Source organism: Myotis lucifugus, unplaced genomic scaffold, assembly GCF_000147115.1.
Source record: "Myotis lucifugus unplaced genomic scaffold, Myoluc2.0 scaffold_17, whole genome shotgun sequence".
NCBI lineage: Eukaryota > Metazoa > Chordata > Mammalia > Chiroptera > Vespertilionidae > Myotis > Myotis lucifugus.
In genome coordinates this window covers 7,650,688-7,671,377 of record NW_005871065.1, presented here as the reverse complement: position 1 = coordinate 7,671,377, position 20,690 = coordinate 7,650,688, and the positions used below count along the sequence as shown (strand labels likewise).

Sequence of the window (20,690 nt, the reverse complement as noted above, 5' to 3'; positions counted from 1 at the left end):
CTGATATGTGCCTGACAGATCACCATGACCCTCAGTGCATGATGATGCTCAACAACTGAGCCATACCAGCCAGAGCTGAGTACCTTTTAAAAAAATATATAATATTCCTTTATTGATTTCAGAGAAGAAAGGAAGAGGGAGAGATACAAACATTAATGATGAGAGAGAATCATTGATCAGCTGCCTCCTGCACGCCCCCTACTGGAGATCAAAGCCTGCAACCCAGAGCATGTGCCCTTGACCAGAATTGAAAACTGGGACCCTTCAGGCCGCAGGCCGACGCTCTATCCACTGAGCCAAACTGGCTAGGGCTTGAATACCTTTTAAGAAAGATGACATTAATTATTTTTGCTGATGTCTGTTCTCTGACTGTTCATAAGAGATTTCAGATTCCTTTTAGAATTTTATTAGACAATAGTTTTTTTTAAGTTCCTAATGAAATTAGCCTGTAGACCTTTTTTTTTGGTTGTAGGATAAAAAAAATATAGGATGGTATGTATACTTTATTAAGTTACTGCACAATTCCTCAAGGAAAGCTAGATTTGGTTTTGATATTTCTGATTATCATCTGATTATCATCCCAGAGAGGGAAGCACTATGATTTGTAAACACTATTATTTATTACTTGTAAGATTCATAAGATACAAGACAGAAACATACCAGTTATCCAGAAGAAATATTGCTGCTTTTTTTTTTTTTTTTTTTGCAATTAGATATGAAAAATATTCCCATAGGTGACATTTTTGAAGGGAACTTTGGGAAAGGCAGATAGTTAAGGTAATTAGCATATCCTTAGATACTTCTGTTATCTTTCCTGTTTCTGAAATAACTTACTTTTTTCAATAAGCCAATAAAATTTCCACTATAGTTGAAACAAAAAAAATGTATGACAGTTTTGAAATTGAAAATTATATTTAAAATTATTGGTGGTAAATGTGATCTTTAATACATACAAGAATGTCCTAACATTCAAAGAAGTAATATACTGCTTCGTCACATTTTCTTATTTGTTTTAAAGTTGAGATGCCAGGCCCTCCTATTTTTAATGGAAAGAATGTGCTTAATTACCTTGGTTGAGATTCAGCTCCTTTGAACTATAAGAGGATTGTAAGAAAGGGAAACATAGAGACTAAAAGGCATTTCTGCCTATTTAACCAACTGAATGTTAACTTACCCATACTAGCACTAAAAACCCAATGGCTTATGTAACATCTTTAAGGCTTTTCTCTCTTTTTCTCCCCCCCCCCCCCCCCCCCCCCAGCTTATTGACTGCTAGAAAAATAAAATAATTGCAACACTTGAAGTTTCTTCAAATATATTTTGTGTTTGAACCTTATGTATTATAGATAGATTATAGTTTGCCTCCATAGGTGGTAGGACTCTTTGGTGTGTTCTTTTTCTTTTCTTTCTTTCTTTTTTTTTCTGCTTTTTCTGTATTTCTTCTTAGAATAAAATAAATGTAGACTTTGTGTCAGATAACCTATTTCTGTAGATAGATAGCCTACAGTAGCTGACTTCTTTCCTTCATCTGTGTTTCTTTTCCTTTCCTAGATAGGCATTGCCACTTTGAGAAGACCTTTTTTATTTTGCTTGAAAAGTCTCAACTTTTCAAAGTTTCAATAATCAATTTCTGTTGGCTGGCATTTTCCCCACCCTGTATGTAAACTGTCAAAACTAAAGGCAAGGAAAAAATTGGAGTGTTGACACAGATGTAGAGTAATTAAAACTCTCAAACACTGCTAGTAGAAAAGTAAATTGAGTTTGAATATATGCATACTCTATGATTGACAGTCTCACTCCTAGGTATACACCCAATAGAAGCATGTTCATGTGTTCACCAACAAATTCACACAGCAACGTTCACAGCAACATTTATAATAGTCAGCACTGGAAATTACTTAAAGATGCATCAATGGTAGAATAGTAGATTCTGGTGTATTCTCACACTATTGGAATTCCAAACGGTAATAAGAACGAATGACCAATAACTAAATGTAATAATATGGATGGATCTCTCAAACTTAACGTCAAGTAAAAGAAGTCAGATTCAAGAGAATGTATATTAAGCTGTTAATCTAGCACATTAGATGTCATAATAATGAGTTTTCCTTGGCGGTGGGAAGTGGGGCTTGGCTAGTGATTATCAGAGGGCACAAGACTGCTTCTAGAGGCTGGCAAAGTTCTGTTTTTGTTCTGTATACTGGCTTTGGTTTTGTGAAAGTTCATCAAGCTATATACTTAGAGTATATGTACTTTTCTGATGTAAATTGTGCTTCCATGAAATATTTTAAAAAAAGAGAAAAATAATTGCAAAATCTGCACCTATAGTTTATGTTATTAATCCTCACCTGAGGATATTTTTTCCATTGGTTTTTAGAGAGAGTAAAAGAGAAGGAGGGGTGGGAGAGAGAGAGAGAGGGAGAGAGAGAAAAAGAGAGAGAGAGAGAGAGAAACATGGATGTGAGAGAGACACATTGATTGGTTGCCTCCCACACAAACCCCAACCAGGCCTGGGGATCGAGCCTGCAACCCAGGTACATGCCCTTGACCTGGAATTGAACCTGAGACTCTTTGGTCTGTGGGACAATGCTCTAACCTCTGAGCAAACCGGCCAGGACTGCACCTATAGTTTTAAGAAGCACACATTCTTTATTTGACAAAGAATTAACAGGTTATTTTAATATAATGTGAGTGATTATAATAGACTAGAGGCCTAATGCACGAAATTCATGCAAGGGGCTCCACTCTCGCAGCCCCTGCTGCCTGGGCCCTCACAGCCCTGGCTTCGTCCGGAAGATCATCCGGAAGGTCGTCTGGATGGTCATTCTGCTGTTTGATCTAATTAGCATATTAGCTCTTTATTATATAGGATTCCATCACCTTAATTTTCCAGTTTTTCAGTATCCCCTACAGCATTATTCATCTTTCAGCTTTATTTCCTTGACGAGGACTGGGAGTTGGTGGGGTGGGGTGGGCTGGTTATAGGGCAAGAGCACATTAATATTTTGTAGTCATTATTCTGAAAATTGAAAACATTTATTATAATCTTGCCTTGTAGTTTTTGGCTTTTATGAGGTTATTATGAAAGAAAGCATTTGATTCTTATTATGAAAGCAAACACTGAAATCCAAACCATGAGAAAAGTATTTCTTATAACTGACTTCCTATTAGATTTCATTTCTAATGACTCACCATTTTATTTGGATCACTTTACCTTTTCTGAAGAAATGAGGACATTAAGAGAATAATTCCTCATAAAGAAACTGAGCAGCCTAATATGTGATGCTTAAATTTGACATTTTGTGTAGCAATTATTTTTTAATTTTGCATTTCACAGATAATGGGGAAATTACAAGTTCTTTAACTGTCTTTCAAATTTCTTATTTTTGAAATTTTATTGAAAATAAATTATAATCTATAGATGTATTAAGTAGTCTTTAAAATTAGATGTTACATTAAGTAAGTGCTGGCAAAGATGAGGAGCAATTGGCAGTTTCATATTCTGCTGATAGGAACACAGAGGAACACAGTTCGGCAGATTCTTATAAACTTAACGTATATTTACCATATCACTCTGGAGCCCCACTCCTGGGTATTTGTACTCCTGAAATGAAAATTAAAGTCACAAAGAAACTGATACTCATTTGTTAATAACAGCTTTATTTGTGATTGCCACATGAATAAAGGATCTGTGGCACAATCTATGCAGTGGAATACTATTCAATGTAAAAAGCAACAGTGGTGATACATGTAACACTTTTCTCGAATTTCAGAAACATAATGAGTGGGACAAGCCAGCCTCAAGAGGTTACATTCTGTTGTTTCATTAAAAAAAAAAAATATTCTGTTGTTTCATTAAAAAAAAAAAGACTTAAAAAATATATAAATATTTGTATTGATTTCAGAGAGGAAGGGAGAGGGAGAGAGAGAAACATCACTGATAAGAGAGAATCATTGATCGGCTACCTCCTGCATACCCCACACTGGGGATCAAGCCCACAACCCGGGCATGTGCCCTGACCAGGAATCGAACCCTGACCACCTGGTTCATAGGTCGACCCTTAATCACCGAGCCACGCTGGCTGGGCTGTTGTTCCATTTTTTTTACACAAGGCATAGCACAAGAGACCTTTTGGAATGATGAAGCTGTTCTCTATCCTGATTGTGGTGATAGTTACACATGTGTTAAAATTTATAGAGTTGTAGCCCAGCGAGTGTAGCTCAGTTGGTTGAACGTAGTCCTATGCATCAAGAGGTCCACAGTTCGATTCCTGGTCAGGGCACATGCCCAGGTTGCGGGGGTGCAAGAGGTAGTCGATCAGTGTTGATGCATTAATGTTTCTCTCTCTCCCTTTCTCTCTCTCTAAAATTAATAAAAACATATTTTAAAAAAACATTTATAGAGTTGCATACCAAAGAAGAAGGTTACTTTTACTGTCTGATAATTCTAAGAATGGGTAGTATGTGAGAACCGAGTTTTTATTGTGATCCTGGAGTTTTTACACCTTTTATTTTATATATTTATCTAATAGAAATTAAAATTATTGAGCAGTCTGTTTAATTCCAGAGCTTTAAGTTATGTACTTTTTAAAAGCATAGTTAATACTACATCTTTCCTAGTTAGCAGAGAAGTGAAGATGGGGGAAGAATGGCCTCTGTCAAGTTAAGAATGTATAACTGAATGTTTTCTTTAATGGCTTTTCCTTGTAATCATTTTGTAGATTAAAAATTTACCACACTAGTGAAAATGTCACTAACTTTACCTTGTGCATTCATCTAATAGCAGGTGAGAGACATAAAGGTGACAGGGAGAATATGGCTCATGGTGTTGCTCTATCATCTTGTTTTCTTGCTCTTGCCATTCATTGTCTGTCTTTTTTCCATTTCTTCCATATTCCTTTAAGTGATTTCAGGGAGGAAATGTAATATGTGTACATGTAAGTTTTTTTTATGGAATAAAATTAGAAAATCAGATGAGAACAATGTTTTCATATTTCTACAAGACTTCTGTGTATTGTTTTCATCCAATGGGAGGTAAAATCAAGTAACTGTTGGACAAATAAATTTATCAAGTACCCCTGGCATATAGGGGATATAACAGTGAACCAGCCCAGAGTTCTCCTTACTCATTAAGCTTACATTGTCATCCACTGGGGAGTGATGAGGAGCAGTATTACATTTTAAGGAGTTGATTTCCATCCTCATATGTTTTGTGTATCAAAACCATCAGGTGGTTTGATTTTTAAAAAAATATTGTGCCCTTGACCAGAATTGAATCCAGGATCCTTCAGTCCCCAGGCCAACACCCTATCCACTGACCCAAACCAGCTGGGCTCCCTTATATGTTTTAATCACTTTAATACCTATCAGATTATAAGGCCTGTTTAATCTATTCAAATTTTTACAAGATTGATAAAGAATAATTATTTCTTAAATTCTACGTATACTGGTATTCTCTACATTTATATCAGGAAAGTGCATTGGCTTTGGCATGCCAAAATTATGGATAATGTGATAATCATAATCATATAGCATTGGTGAGTGGACTATATGTGTCATTGCATTTGTAGTTCAGTAGTTTTTGTCTTGGTGAGTAGAGTAATAATTACATGGCTAAAAAGTGTTCTTATGAATTATGTAAGACTATATAATGCTTACAAACAAATGCTATCAAATATTTAAGAAAATGCTTGGTGAACTATATGGCGTATTGTTAAAATTCCTTTCTTTTTTTTTTTTTTTTACCCCCAGGAGAAATCTCAATTATTTTTCCAATGCTTATGCAGCTGCGGTGAGTGCTGTGGATCCTGATGCAGGAAATGGAGAACTTTGCATTAAGGTTCCATCAGAGTTATGGAAACACGTTGATGGTAAAATACCAAGACGATATTGACTGCAATACAATCATGTTAGGTTCAGTGACTAGAACCTTGACATGAAAACAACGTCAAAATTATAAATTTAAATAATCACAAGTTGGAATCTTTTTTTTTCCTTAAGGATCACAGGCTAACAGGAAAATAGCAATGAAGGGGTGTGACAGAAATCAACTAATTTCACTGTTGTTTTTAAAGTGAAAGTTATAAAAAAAAAATCAGATGACTGGAACAGTTTGTCGAGATTTGAGATTCCACACAATATCAAATCAGTTTAGGATTTTAGCATTTTATAGCAGGAAGAATCCTAAAAAATCATCATTCCTTCCTTCTACAGAAGAGTCATCTGAAGTTGAAAGAGAGTAAGGGACCTGCTGAAGGTCATTAATTAATAGTAGAGTCAAGGCTAGAACATAGGTTTATAACACCCACTCTGCATACTTTTGAGCATAGTTTTATTTCTAAATTTTTATTTTCTTGAATATATTTGTAGCCATTATAATTATTATATATAACTTTTTGCCTACCTTTATTTGGCCTTATAAAAATTAAACATGATAAGGAAGTAAAAGACATTTTGTTTTGATTTTGCATATTGCTAGTTTTTGTGTGTGTGGGGGATTATTTTGAGGGGAGAGTTGCCTAATTTAGGGTACAGACATGGAAAGTCATCATTGTATGTTCAAAGATTGGGGATAGTGCATATGGTTATAATGTTTTGGGGAAATTAAAAGAAACAACTTTTAAACTTAATATGAAAGCAACACATTCTGTAGAAATCAAGTGGGACAAAAAAAACCCACATAATAAATAATGCATAATGTAAATTCTTGGGTAAGCTTTCCCATCTACCCTACCCTTCACTTCTTCATCTACTCCCACAGTCAACTATGGTTAACTATCTGTGGGGAAATGTAATAATAGAACAAACTTTTTTTTTTTTGCCTGCTTTTTGTATTTTTTTTTTTAAATTTTTGCGGGGGGTTTCTATGTATTTTAACTTTTATTAAATTCATTAGGCTGACATTAGTTAATAAAATTACATAGGTTTCAAGTGTACAATTCTATCATCTGTTTGTTGCATTGTATGCCCAGCACCCAGAGTCAAATCTTCCATCATCATATATTTAACCTGAAAAGTATGTCTTCAATTGGATCTAGAAGAGGAGGACTTAAGCGTCCGATGGAGTTGTGAATTTTTTTCTTTAGGCAGTGTAGCATTTCCAGGAATGTTGACATGAGGACATGGCATAGCCAAAGCTACATTTCCAAGAACACAGCAGTGACTAGAATTGAGTGGAGCCAAGGACACCTGTGAAGGCAGGCTATGGAGTTAACCTAGGTGGAGAGATGGTGAAACCTGAACTTGGTTAAGGAGTGTGGTTTTTCATGAGCCTTTTTATGTTCAGTGTAAGTTTGCTCTTATTACATAGACCACTAATTTACATATTTATGTATCAATGCATGTGTGTATTTATTTGTTGCAGAATTAAAGGTCCTAAAGATACACATCAATTTTTCTTTGGATCAGCCAAAAGGAGGTCTTCATTTTGTGGTACCCAGTGTAGAGGGAAGTATGGCAGAGAGAGGTGCTCATGTTTTCTCTTGTGGGTATCAGAATTCCACAAGGTAGATTACTCATTCTTATATATTTTAGTTAATTTCATTTTCAATGTAAATACAATACATGTATTTAGTATAAAATGAGAAGTACCAGCTTGATTCCCCCAATCTCTTCTACCTCTTTCTTGTTCAATTAGTCATTCCTCCTCAATATGTCTTCTCTCTCATTTGTAAGTATATTGTTCTAAAATCATCTCAGTTCTTTTATTTTTTAACTATATATTGAAGTAAACAAAATTACACAAGTTGTATATAAAAAGTTCAATAAATTTGCCCAGGTGAACAAACCTATGTAATCCACACTCACATCAAGAAAAAGAACATTACCAGCATCTCAGAATCTCTTTCCCACCCATTTCCATTCACTGCTTCCCTACCTGATATTCTCCTGCCGAAGGGTAATCACTGTTCTGATTTCTAAAATACCACGATGAATTACACCTGTTTTTGAACTTGATAAACATGGAAGCATATGCATTATGCTCTTTATATCTGGCTTTTTTTTGTTGAACACTATGATAGTGAGATTTAGTTTGATTGTGTGTAATTGTAATTGTAGTTCTGTAGTTCACTACATGTTGTTGAAATACTACTTTATGGTATGCATTTTCTTCTGAGATTATTAACTCCTCCAAACCAGGGATGATATCTTATATTTCTTTGTGTTTCAGTGCTACTTACAGACCCTGGCACATAATAAAACCTGACTTGAATTGATAGAAAGTCAACTAGAAATTTATGTATGGCTTTACCAGCACTGTTTGAATTTATACAATGCATCACATACTCCAAAAAAGCGATTTTCTAACTTATGAAATAGATTCTGAATATTGTATTTTTAAAAATTTATTATCAGTATTTTTAGTTTTTGGAAATGAGTGCTACATCAGAATTAACTTATATGAATATACAAACGAAATTTATTTTCATTTTTAAAATTGCAAACTAAGAATTGCTTACCTCTTATTAGGGTTTAAACTGAAGGTACCACAAGATCCATTTACTTAATATTTCCAGATAATATTTGGAGACAAGTTTCTGTCTTTAATAAAATTCTTCCACATTACACAGTAAAAAAATACTTCAGTATTCAAATAGCTAAAGTTTCTTATTGTAGTTATTCTATGAATGTAAAAGTAATTTATACGTGAGTAAAGCAATTTAGGTTACACTTTCAACATATTTTTTATACTGTTGATCTTTTTTCTAGATTTTGGTTCCCATGTGTTGACTCATACTCTGAATTATGTACATGGAAATTAGAATTTACAGTAGATGCTGCAATGGTGGCTGTTTCCAATGGCGATTTGGTGGAGACAGTGTATACCCATGATATGAGGAAGAAGACCTTCCATTACATGCTTACCATTCCAACAGCTGCGTCAAATATCGCCTTGGCCATTGGACCTTTTGAAATACTTGTAGATCCATATATGCATGAGGTATGGCTTCTTTCTCCTTTCTCCCCTTTTGCCCTTTCACTCCTGAGAAAAAGAAGGATATTAATGAAATACTAAGTTTTTCTTAACTCTTCTTTTAACTGTCAAGAATATCATTCTAGAGAAAAGGTTTCCTTGTCTGATATATACTTAATGATGTGAATTCCTTTCAAAATATTGTCATAATAAAATTTCAGATTTTTTCCAACAGAGGTCTTCACATTCAAAAGAGCTTCAATTATATATTGATTAGAGTATATAGGCTAATTTTGGTAACTAATTGTGTGCATTAATAATGTCATCTTTTTGTTTGGCATATGTTTATGAATGTTATAAACATCTCTGGACCTGAAAAATTGCAATTCAAAATTAAAGAGCAAGATTTGGTTCTCACTTCAGTATACAGAGGAAAAGAGAAAAGGCTGAGACAGGGTTAGAATTCTGCTCAACAGACTCATGAAGGCTTCTTCCAGTTTTCCCCCATCCCATATTTTGTAACAAATCATTTGTCAATTGAGAGGCCAGATAGTGCTTTTACGTCTCCCCAAGCATGAGACTGCATGTAGTTAGAAAGTAATTCACTGGCTATTGATCCTCTGGCTATGGTACACTTTTAAAGTAACATTTGAATGAATCTATTATTTACCAAAATCCAAAATCTATTAGTTCTTTATGTTTTTAATTTTAGTTATTAATTATTTTTAATATAAGGCTTATACTGTGACCATGTATATCTCAATAGCATTTCTTTGAGTTATGTGAGCAAAAATGAGGGCAATTAGAGTTAGACTGTTAGCTCCTTTCTCTGCTCTTGTTTGCTTTCCTGAAATTCACAGCATTTTTGAAATCACTCATGGAAAATATTCAAAATATTTTGGGAATAGTTTTACTTTTAAAAACTGTCTTGACAATGTCTCTTAAAAGCGTATTTGCTGATTAGATTGGCAATGAATTTTATTATCGTTGGTAAATTATCAACTTTAGAATCAACATTTGATTGGTACCTACTTTGTATTTTGGAAGAATTTTTTCCCACGCTGAGCCATTGGATGAGAGAAAGGAAAATGACAGTCCGGTATTTTTCTCAAATACTTAGAGCTCATGTCTTAGTCTTTTTATCTCAAATAGTGTGTGTGTGTGTGTGTGTGTGTGTGTGTGTGTGTGTGTGTGTGTTAGTTATTGATTTCAGAGAGAGGAAGGGAAAGGGAGAGAGAAACATCAATGATGAGAGAGAATCATTGATCGGCTGCCTCCTGCATGCCCCCTACTGGGAATCGAACCCTGACCTCCTGGTTCAAGGGTTGACGCTCAAATAGTTTTAATTTTTGCCTCAATATCAGTAGATTTGCTATCATGTACATTTGTCTGAAAGTGAATTCTTTTTTTGGTGAGTAGTATTTTTTTTTGTTTGTGTACCAATAGGAGTGTTGATCAGGATGCAATTTGGGCCCTGTCCATTAATAATATATAGATATCCATCCCTCATTATTATGGTAGTCTCTACTCTATTTTTTTATAATGCTATCAGAAGAATAATTTTTATCACACATTGAAACTTTCCTTAGCTCCACATTCCTGCAATAATCAGAACTCATTAGCATGGCTTTCAAGATCTTCTAAAATTTGACCTTAATATTCCTTTCTAGCTTTTTTCTAATACGTTCCTATTTGTGTTTGTTATATTCAATATAGGTAGTTTACTTAGATTTTCCTAATCATACCCTATTTCTTCCTATTTCTGACACTATCTGGAATGTCCTCTTTTCTTCTTCTTACCTATCAGACTTTTGTCCAATTCAAAAAGATTAGCTTATATTCAGTCTTCTGCCTGAAACATTGCCAGCTCGTTCTATCAAGGGTGATCTCTGTCACTGTTGATGCCATTCATTTGGCACAGAATCTTAAATTGAGACAAAATGGAATGTGATATTTGTGTGCCATGTCCAAGGTGTGATGTAGCCTAATAAGGAAATCAGAATTTCTATTGCAGGCATTTCTTATTTCCTAGCAAGCAATAAGCTCCCTGCAGCTTTCAATATGTAGTTGAGATAGTCAAGGAGGACATTCTATGTGCAGTAAAGATAGTATGATTGCCGAAACCGGTTTGGCTCAGTGGATAGAGCGTCGGCCTGCGGACTGAAAGGTCCCAGGTTCGATTCCGGTCAAGGGCATGTACCTGGGTTGCGGGCACATCCCCAGTAGGAGATGTGCAGGAGGCAGCTGATCGATGTTTCTAACTCTCTATCTCTCTCCCTTCCTCTCTGTAAAAAATCAATAAAATATATATATTAAAAAAAAAAAAGATAGTATGATTAACATTGACTATTAATTATTAAGATAATACTATGACATGTCCAATGTTCACTGGGTTAGGTATTTCTGAATTACTGGTAGATCTGTAAGTCTTTGAAATGCACATCTTTTTTGTTTTGTATGCAGGAGAATTTTTTACTTAGTTTAAAAACAAAGTTTTATTTTCATTGGTTCTAAGCATTTTATAGACTTATAATCCATCATGAATTTGATTTTTAAGTACAGTAAATATTTTATACATATAGTAAAAGTAATCTCTAATTTCACACAAGCGTTTTCTTTCAGTACCATGAATTTGTAAAAAAGAAAAAGGGACCTGTATGAACATCTATGTATATAAAAGCCTAAGCGACTGTTATGACTGAATGACCAAAACGACTGGTCGACCAGTCGCTATGACATGCACTGACCACCAGGGGGCAGACGCTCAGCACAGCAGCTGCCCCCTGGTGGTTAGTGCGCTCCCACAGCCAACCTCCCACGGCACCTCCCCCTGGCTGGCCAGCCCCCATCGGCCCCTGGTGCTAAACCATTCGTAGAGACGTGCTTCTGGGTCAGGGTTTCATACATAGCAGAGCAGTTCCCTCACTGCAATCTATTGAAAGTCAGCCCTCAACACAAGGGTTTGTCTTGCTCCCATCCTCTGTCCTCTCTCTTCCCTGGGGGCTGCCCGCTTGCCACGGTGGCGTGGTTGCAAGGGAAGAAGGAGGGGGGGAGGCAGGGAACCACACGGTGGCAGGGTACCGATGGTGACATCAGCATCTGGTGTCTGTTCCTTCCACGTCTGGCAACCATTGTCTCCTCTCCCAACCTGTCGGGGTCCCGGGCTGGGCTGGGACAGGAAAGCAGGGGTGGGTGGCAGCAGACGCGGCGCCTTTTCCAGGGGGGCTGAGGGCCAGCTCCCTCCTTGGGGCCAGCAGCCAACCTCCCGCAGTCCCTCCCCCCCAGCTGGCCAACCTCCCACAGTCCCCCCCCCCCCCCACTCTGTGCACGAATTCGTGAACCAGGCCTCTAGTTTATCTATAATTGAGATATTTAGCAAATTTAAATATAAAATTAACTTATTTAGGATATTATTTCTTGCTTTTATTTTCAGGTTACTCATTTTTGTTTACCCCAACTTCTTCCATTGCTTAAACATACCACATCATATCTTCATGAAGTTTTTGAATTTTATGAAGAAATTCTTACATGTCGATACCCATACTCCTGCTTTAAGACTGTATTCATCGATGAGGCTTATGTTGAAGTGGCTGCTTATGCTTCTATGAGCATTTTTAGGTTGGTATTTCTTTAAATTTGAAATGGTTATTTATTATATGATCATTTTTAAGATGTGTTTTGTATTTTTTCTTTAAACATGATTGGCTTTGTAGAAAATCTAGTGTTTTTAAAATTAAAGAACGTAAAAAAGCATAAAGAAAACTTTTAGAATAACTGAAAAGACTCATACTGTTTTCATCCAGAATTAACTGATAATAATGTTTACATATATTTTTTTAGTTTCTACAATTTTTAAAAATATTTATTTATTTATTTATTTTTGAATATATTTTTATTGATTTCAGAGAGGAAGGGAGAGGGAGAGAGAGATAGAAACATTAATGATGAGAGAGAATCATTGATTGGCTGCCTCCTGCACTCCCCCTACTGGGGATTGAGCTTGCAACCCAGGCATATACCCTTGACCGGAATCAAACCCGAGACCCTTCAGTCCTCAGGTCGACGCTCTATCCACTGAGCCAAGCTGGCTAGGGCAAAAATATATATTTATTGATTTCAAAGAGGAAGGGAGAGGAATAGAGAGATAGAAACCTCAATGATGAGAGAGAATCATTGATCGGCTGCCTCCTACACGCTCCACACTGGGGATCAAGCCCGCAACCCGGGCATGTGCCCTGACCAGGAATCGAACCCTGAACTCCTGGTTCATAGGTCGATGCTCAACCACTGAGCTGGGAGCTGGGCAGTTTCTACAATTTTTATTGCATGTATGAGAAAAGAATGTGTGAGATTTCAATTATAAAAAGTCCTTTTATATGAAAAATCACTATTAAAAATGTAGAAAGTATAAGCCATGAATAGCATAAAACCAAATGATATTAGAAAACTAGTTTGAAAATTTCTATTAGATATCAGAGGAAAAGGCTAAAGAGATGAGGGAAAGCATAAGAGACAGAGAATATAAGTGATACAACATTTGTATAACGGGAAGATGAAGAGAACAAAAAGAGAAGGAGCAAAAAACATTCATTCATTCATTCATTCATTACTCTACATATATTTACTGAGCCCATTATGAGCCAACCACTAATGAACATTTTATATACTCATTTAAAGTTTCTAGTTAAGCCAAAGAAAGACAAAGGCTGTATAATTTCCCTTAGATGTGGAATCTATAACAAAATAAAACTTATGGAAAAAGACATCAGATTTGTGGTTATCGGTGGGGTGGGAAGTGGGGGCATTGGATAAAGGTGGTTAAAAGGTATAAACTTTCTGTTACAAGATAAGTAAGTATTAGGGATATGATGTATACTTGAAAGTTGTGAAGGTAGTAGATATTAAAAGTTCTTATCACAAGGAAAATAACATTTTTTTCTCTCTTTTTTTTTCTTGTAACCCTATCTACCAGGAAATAAATGTTAACTAAAGTTATTGTGATAATCATTTTGGAATTATGTAAATCAAGTCATTATGCTATACACTTTAAACTTATACAGTGCTGTATATCAGTTCTATCTCAATAAAACCGAACAAAAATTTTTTTTAAAGATTCTAATTAAAGATTTTGTTTAACTATTTTCTGTAATCTACTACTTCTAAAATCAAAGAAATAATAGAAGAACATTTCTCTGACATGAAGGAAACTGCAAGCCAGCAGATTTAAGGGATAAAATGAATATAAAGGGACTGTACATCTTTATGAAATCTCAAGTTTCAAGGATAAAGGAAAAACATTTCAGTATCTAAATAGGAAGAAAACAAGTTACACACAAAGAAAAAAGTGGACTTTTCCCAAACTTTATTATGTAACTAAATTCTACAATGAAGCAATGCCTATTGAATTTTTAGGAGCAATAATTACAAAGAATTCTGTACATAGTTATGATATTATTCATATACTAGAGGCCCAGTGCACGAAATTCGTGCATGGGGGGGGGGTGGTCCCTCAGCCCGGCCTGCACCCTCTCTAATCTGGGACCCCTCTCACAATCCGGGACCGCTGGCTCCTAACCGCTCACCTGCCTGCCTGCCTGATCGCCCCTAACCACTGCCTGCCTGACCTGATGCCCCTAACTGCTCCTCTGTTGGCCTGATCGCCCCTAACTGCTCCCCTGCCTGCCTGGTTGCCCTTAACCGCCTCTGCCTGCTGGCCTGGTTGCCCCTAACTGCCCTCCCCTGCTGGTCTGGTAGCCCCTAACCGCCCTCCCCTGCCAGCCTGGTTATCCCTAACTGCCCTCCCCTGTCAGCCTGGTCACCCCTAACCACCTCTGCCTTGGCCCTGCCACTGTGGCTCTGTCCGGAAGGACGTCTGGAAGATGTCTGGTCTAATTAGCATATAACCCTTTTATTAGTATAGATGGGTTAAGAGAAAGACCTTCTAGACATGTAAGAACTCACATAATCGGCCTGACAGACAATGCCCCCAAAGGTCCATCAGTCAATTGAGTCAAAAGGAAGAAACCAAAAATGGAAGAAAGGGTACAAAAGGAACAACCATTAACTATTAAAGAATAGTTAATGCCTATTTACTACCATTGGTAAACAATTAAGCCAGTAAAGAATAGTTAATGTCAAAAAAAAAAAGAACAATTAATGTCTAAATCATTTTTTGGAACATGATTATGAAACAAAATGCAAATGTCAGAGGTAATTCTTTAAGAGAAAAAAGTAAATCATAAAATATATAATTATTTGACAAAAATTTAACATGAAGGAAAGGCAAAGAAGGAAATAAAAGTGTCCTAAATTTCTCAGTTAACCTCAGTGCACTTATAGATGTTTAATTCTTGAAAATGGCAGATTTTTTTTCTGGCTTTAAATATTTTGTTTTATTCTATAGGCACATAATCTTGAAATTATTACAGAAGAGGGAATATTTTATATATTTTTTAAAAGTCTTTTCTGCTTATGCAGTTAAAAATCATGTAAGTTATTTTGTGAATAACTAGTGAGAGATTTTTCTTTGCACTATTCAAAATTCATTTATATTTTCAGAAATTATTTTGTAAGAAAAAAGGAAAAGAGAACTTTATTTTCATTTTCTTTCCTTTTGTATTCTCTTTACCTCTCTCCCTTCTCTGTTTCATTCTTTGAAAAGTTTCAAATTTAGAAGTTTGTGTCGAGGTCAATCATTTTACCCTATCTGGACCTAAATTTTCTCATCTCTATAAAGGGGATTGCCCTATCTCAGTGGTCGGCAAACTGTGGCCCCTTGAGTGTGGCTCTTCCACAAAATACCGTGTGCGGGTGCGCAATTACAGTGCGATTGAAACTTCGTGGCCACACTCAAGGGGCCAAAGAGCCGCATGTGGCTCGCGAGCCACAGTTTGCCGACCACTGCCCTAGCTGGTTTGGCTCAGTAGATAGAGTGTTGGCTTGCGGACTAAAGGGTCCTAGTTTCGATTCTGGTCAAGGGCACATGCCCGGGTTGCAGGCTCAGTCTCCAGTGGGGGGCATGCAGGAAACAGCCAATCAGTGATTTTCTCTCATCATTGATGTTTCTACCTCTCTCTCCCTCTGAAATCAACAAAAATATTAAAAATAAAATAAAAAACAAAAAGGGGATAATAATACTGTCCTTGCATTTTCCAGAGGGTTGTTAGAAGGTTCCTATGGGTCAGTGTATATGAAAGTAAATAATAGAGCACAAAAAATTAATAGTTATTACTTAGAAAATATTACAAGAGCCCTTCATAGGAGGATTAGTTTTTTATTAACATAATGATGCTTCCCTTCCCTTTACCCCTGCAAAAGGTATATATACTTTTCATGGAACTCAGTGGGAAACATTGTAGTCCTTGCTTTAAGCAAAACATATCAAGATTATGGATTTCAGCTATATTTCGAAAAGATGGAAAAGCTCTTTGGGAGAATATTCTGATTTTTCTCTTTTTTGCCTAACTTCAATTCTATTATTTTAAACTAGAGGCCTGGTACACAAAAATTTGTGCACTCGGGAGGGTCCCTCAGCCCGGCCTGTGCACTCTCGCAGTCTGGGACCCCTTGGGGGATGACCACCTGCTGGCTTAGGCCCGCTCCCCGGGGGATTGGGCCTAAGCTGGCAAACAGACATCCCTCTGGCAGCCCGGGAGCCCTCAGGGGATGTCCACTTGCCAGCGGGGAGCAGGTCTAAGCTGCAGGCGGACATCCTTAGCGCTGCTGAGGAGGCGGGAGAGGCTCCCACCACCATTGCTGTACTGGCAGCTGTCAGCCTGGCTTGTGGCTGAGCAGAGCTCCCCCTGTGGGAGCACACTGACCACCAGGGGCCAGCTCCCGCATTGAGCGTCTGCCCCCTGGTGGTCAGTGTGTGTCATAGTGACCAGTCATTCCCAGTTGTTCTGCTGTTAGGGTCAATTTGCATATTACCCTTTTACTATATAGGATAGAGGCCTGGTGCATGGGTGGGGCCCAGCTGGTTTGCCCTGAAGGGTGTCCCAGATCAGGGTGGGGGTCCCCGCTGGGGTGCCTGGCCAGCCTGGGTAAGGGGCTGAGAGCCATTTTCAGGCTGGCCACACCCCCTTCAGGGAGGGGGGTCCTGCTGGGGTGCCTGGCCAGCCTGGGTGAGTGGCTGATGGCTGTTTGCAGGCTGGCCACAGCCCCTTCAGGGTGGGGGTCCCTGCTGGGGTGCCTGGCCAGCCTGGGTGAGGGGCTGATGGCTGTTTTAAGGCTGGCCAAGCCCCCCAGCGGGGACCCTCACCCCATGAGAGTGTGGCCATCCTGGGTGAGGGGCTGATGGCTGTTTGCAGGCTGGCCAAGCCCCCCAGCGGGGACCCTCACCCCATGAGGGTGTGGCCATCCTGGGTGAGGGGCTGATGGCTGTGTGCAGGCTGGCCATGGCCCCCAGCCACCCAAGTTCCCAGTGGAGTCTGGCTGGAAGCAGGTATCTGGGATTTATTTATCTTATATAATTGAAATTTTGTTGCCTTGAGCGGAGGCCACAGCCAGCCAGGGCAGGCAGGAAGCTTGGCTTCCTCCATCTCCGGGACAACCAAGCCTCCTGCTTGCTCCAGCTCCGTGGCTGCCGGCCGCCATCTTGGTTGGGTTAATTTGCATATAGTTGCTCTGATTGGCTGGTGGGCATGTCTTGGGGCATAGCGGAGGTGTGGTCAATTTGCATGTTTCTCTTTTATTAGATTAGATGTGGGATTATTTTATTTTGACTCAATAATTGTTTTTTTCCTGGTTATAAATAGCTGTCTTTTTAAAATTCCAGCACAAATCTATTACACAGTGCCATGATTATCGATGAGACACCTTTGACTAGAAGGTGTTTAGCCCAGTCCTTGGCCCAGCAGTTTTTTGGATGTTTCATATCTAGAATGTCTTGGTGAGTAATTTCAAAGTTTACAATACTGAAAAGAAGAATTGAGAAACTTTGTTTTTATTTTCTTTTCTTGCAATGTAAACTCACCTTTGTGCTAACTGCAGTAGTTAAATTTAAAGACAGTATTCTGTATGTATATATATTTAAAGAAAAAGAATGAATGTAAATTTCATCCTAAATTTTTGGCCATGAATTCAATATAATTAGTTTTGCAATTTGCGATAAGAATAAGGCAAGAATTTTGATAGCAACAATTTCTTAAACTGAATGAATACTGTAGATAAAGGGACTTGAATGTACAGCGAACTATAGTTAGAATTCTAATGTCAGTGCTCAGTGCAATTGGTAATGTTCAAGATAATGCGTAAGGCAAAATAATGGTCTACTATAGTGATAATGATGTAGGAATTTTCCTGCTGGTGCCTTTCTCTGTGCTAATTTATTTGAATGATGTAAGAGACACCACTTTTTATTTTCTTTTTGATTAATTTAAGATGCATTTGAATAAACACAGGAAACTCCCTTAAGATTGTAATTTATAAGTGACCATTCTGTGCTATAAATATTATTTTTCCCCCCTTGTTGGAGAAGAGAGGGCAGAGGGTAAAGCCTCTTGACTTTCTTAAATTACATAGTTTCACTAAAGAATAGGGCCTGGAACATGGTAAACCAAATGTTTGAATGAACGAATGAATGAATGATATCAATTGCCTTTCCTCTTGAGAAACTAAAAAATCAAGTAATTAAACTTCAGGTCTTGGAATCCCATCAATAATTATGCATGGGTTGCTAATAACTGAATGCGGCTGTTATTTTAGAGGCTGACTGTGTGGACAGAGTTGGGTGAGAGGGAAGCAGCACTGCCAGAGAACACACATAGGCACATTGTACTTGAACTAAGACTGTGCAGCAGTCCTGCAGTTAAAGGTGAAGCCAGATATGAAAAGGCACAAGGAATGGTCAAGTAGAACTCAGCTGGAAGTGGAAAAAACCAAATAATTTATTAATAACTTTCATTTTCTTTAAGAAGGCAGAGAAGTATACACTATACCTGTAATCTTCTGTTTTATCTGAAGAATTTCTATGATTAAAAGTTCATATTTTTACTTTTTGCTTAGGTCTGATGAATGGGTACTGAAGGGAATTTCAGGCTATATTTATGGACTTTGGATGAAAAAAACTTTTGGAGTTAATGAATACCGCCATTGGATTAAAGAGGTAAAAATACCTAGATCCATTATCCACTTAGAAGTCAGTAAGACATGTTTTCCCGATTTCAAAGTTGCATGTCCTTTATTTTTTATTTTATTTTATTTTTATTGATTTTAGAGAAAAAGAAAGGGAGTTGGAGACGGATAAAGAAATATGGATGAGAGAAACATCCTGTACATCCCCTGCTGGGGATCGAGCCCACAACCTAGGCATGTGCTCTGACCAGGAATTGGCGACCTCCTGGTGCATGGGTCAGTGCTCAACCGTTGAGCCACACTGGCCAGACACATTTCCATTTTTATTTTTTTTTTAAATATATTTTATTGATTTTTTACAGAGAGGAAGGGAGAGGGATAGAGAGTTAGAAACATCGATCAGCTGCCTCCTGCACACCCCCCACTGGGGATGTGCCCAAAACCAAGGTATATGCCCCTGACTGGAATCGAACCTCGGGCCCCTGAGTCCACAGGCTTACGCTCTATCCAATGAGCCAAACCAGTTAGGGCCACATTTCCATTTTTAGAAAAATAATTGTAAAATACTTATTGTCATTCAAAAGTCTCTAATTTTCTTCCAGTAAACTGAGAATGACTATAATGGGAAAGACTAATGGTCTATTTTATCCCATTTCCATTATCAGTGTTGGCCTCTAAAGACTTTTTTTCCTAAGGAAGAGAATATTTAAGCTCCTTAAACATCAAGTTAGTTATCAGATATATTCCAAATTCTCATAGTAGTCATTTTTAATGTATCTCTCTGCTTCCTAAATTTGTTTAGACTTAGAGTCCAGGTTCTGGAGTCAGATTGCTTTGCAGTTGGCCTCATACATTTACAAGCTTTGTTACTTTGGTTAATCTTTCCAAGCCTCATCTGTATAAGGAGAGTAGTATTAGTATCTACCCCATGGATGGGGAATATGAGACATCATACATGTAATATGCATGGTGCCTTGTACGTAGTAAGTGCTTAGTATATGCTGGCTAGCCCTTCAGTGCATTTATGCTCCTGTCATTGTTAGTCTTTTTTCTATAATTTAAAGATTTGACCCAAAAGACAAAAATCAACTGTACTAGTATTTTGCCTAGCCCATTCATGTAAATATACATTTAAATCATATCATGCTTAGCTTATTTCTTCTAAGGTGGAAGAAGATTAGCCTTTAATATCCTTATTAAATAGAGCCCTTCACTTCCCCCCTTTTCTCATTTTATCTATTTTCATCACCCCAACTAGAACTTAAGTAAGCCAAAAGGTAATTGTAAAAGATTTCAGACATTTAGAACTATAGAATAATTCCTGCATCTAGAACTGAAGAGTCCTTTCTTCATTTCAGAAACTAATGAAGGGGAAATGACATGCAGCACTTACCATATTTTGGGCACTGTTATAAGCATTTTATAAATGTTAACCATCTTAATCTTCCTAACTATGTTATTATCCCCATTTTATAGATGAGGAAACTGAGGCACAGAGAGGTTAAGTTATTTGGCCAAAGTTACACAGCTAGTAAGTAGTAGAGCTAGGATTTAGACCTGGCTTTTAACCACTTCATTATGATTTTTACCACTTCTCTATTCTGCTTGTATATTATTTAACTAGTTATGAATTGCTAGCACAGTTATGTTGTCCTTTTTTCACTTAAGCTTTTATTTTTTTACTTTGATGTATGTCATATTG

The 20,690-nt window shown here is 37.3% G+C and overlaps 1 protein-coding gene across 16 annotated transcripts in view; it reads left to right on the top strand.

Moving 5' to 3' along the window:
• Positions 1 to 20,690, top strand: part of TAF2 (TATA-box binding protein associated factor 2) — a 73,097-nt gene that overhangs the window by 12,785 nt on the left and 39,622 nt on the right. For 7 of the 16 annotated variants that reach the window (XM_023750944.1, XM_006085244.3, XM_014452675.2 and 4 more), the window contains 6 exons: positions 5,752 to 5,870; positions 7,364 to 7,505; positions 8,710 to 8,941; positions 12,348 to 12,532; positions 17,691 to 17,804; positions 18,920 to 19,019. In XM_023750944.1, coding sequence (XP_023606712.1) covers positions 5,752 to 5,870; positions 7,364 to 7,505; positions 8,710 to 8,941; positions 12,348 to 12,532; positions 17,691 to 17,804; positions 18,920 to 19,019 — 892 coding nt within the window. The other 9 variants (XM_014452676.2, XM_023750946.1, XM_023750952.1 and 6 more) reach the window with 6 other exon arrangements.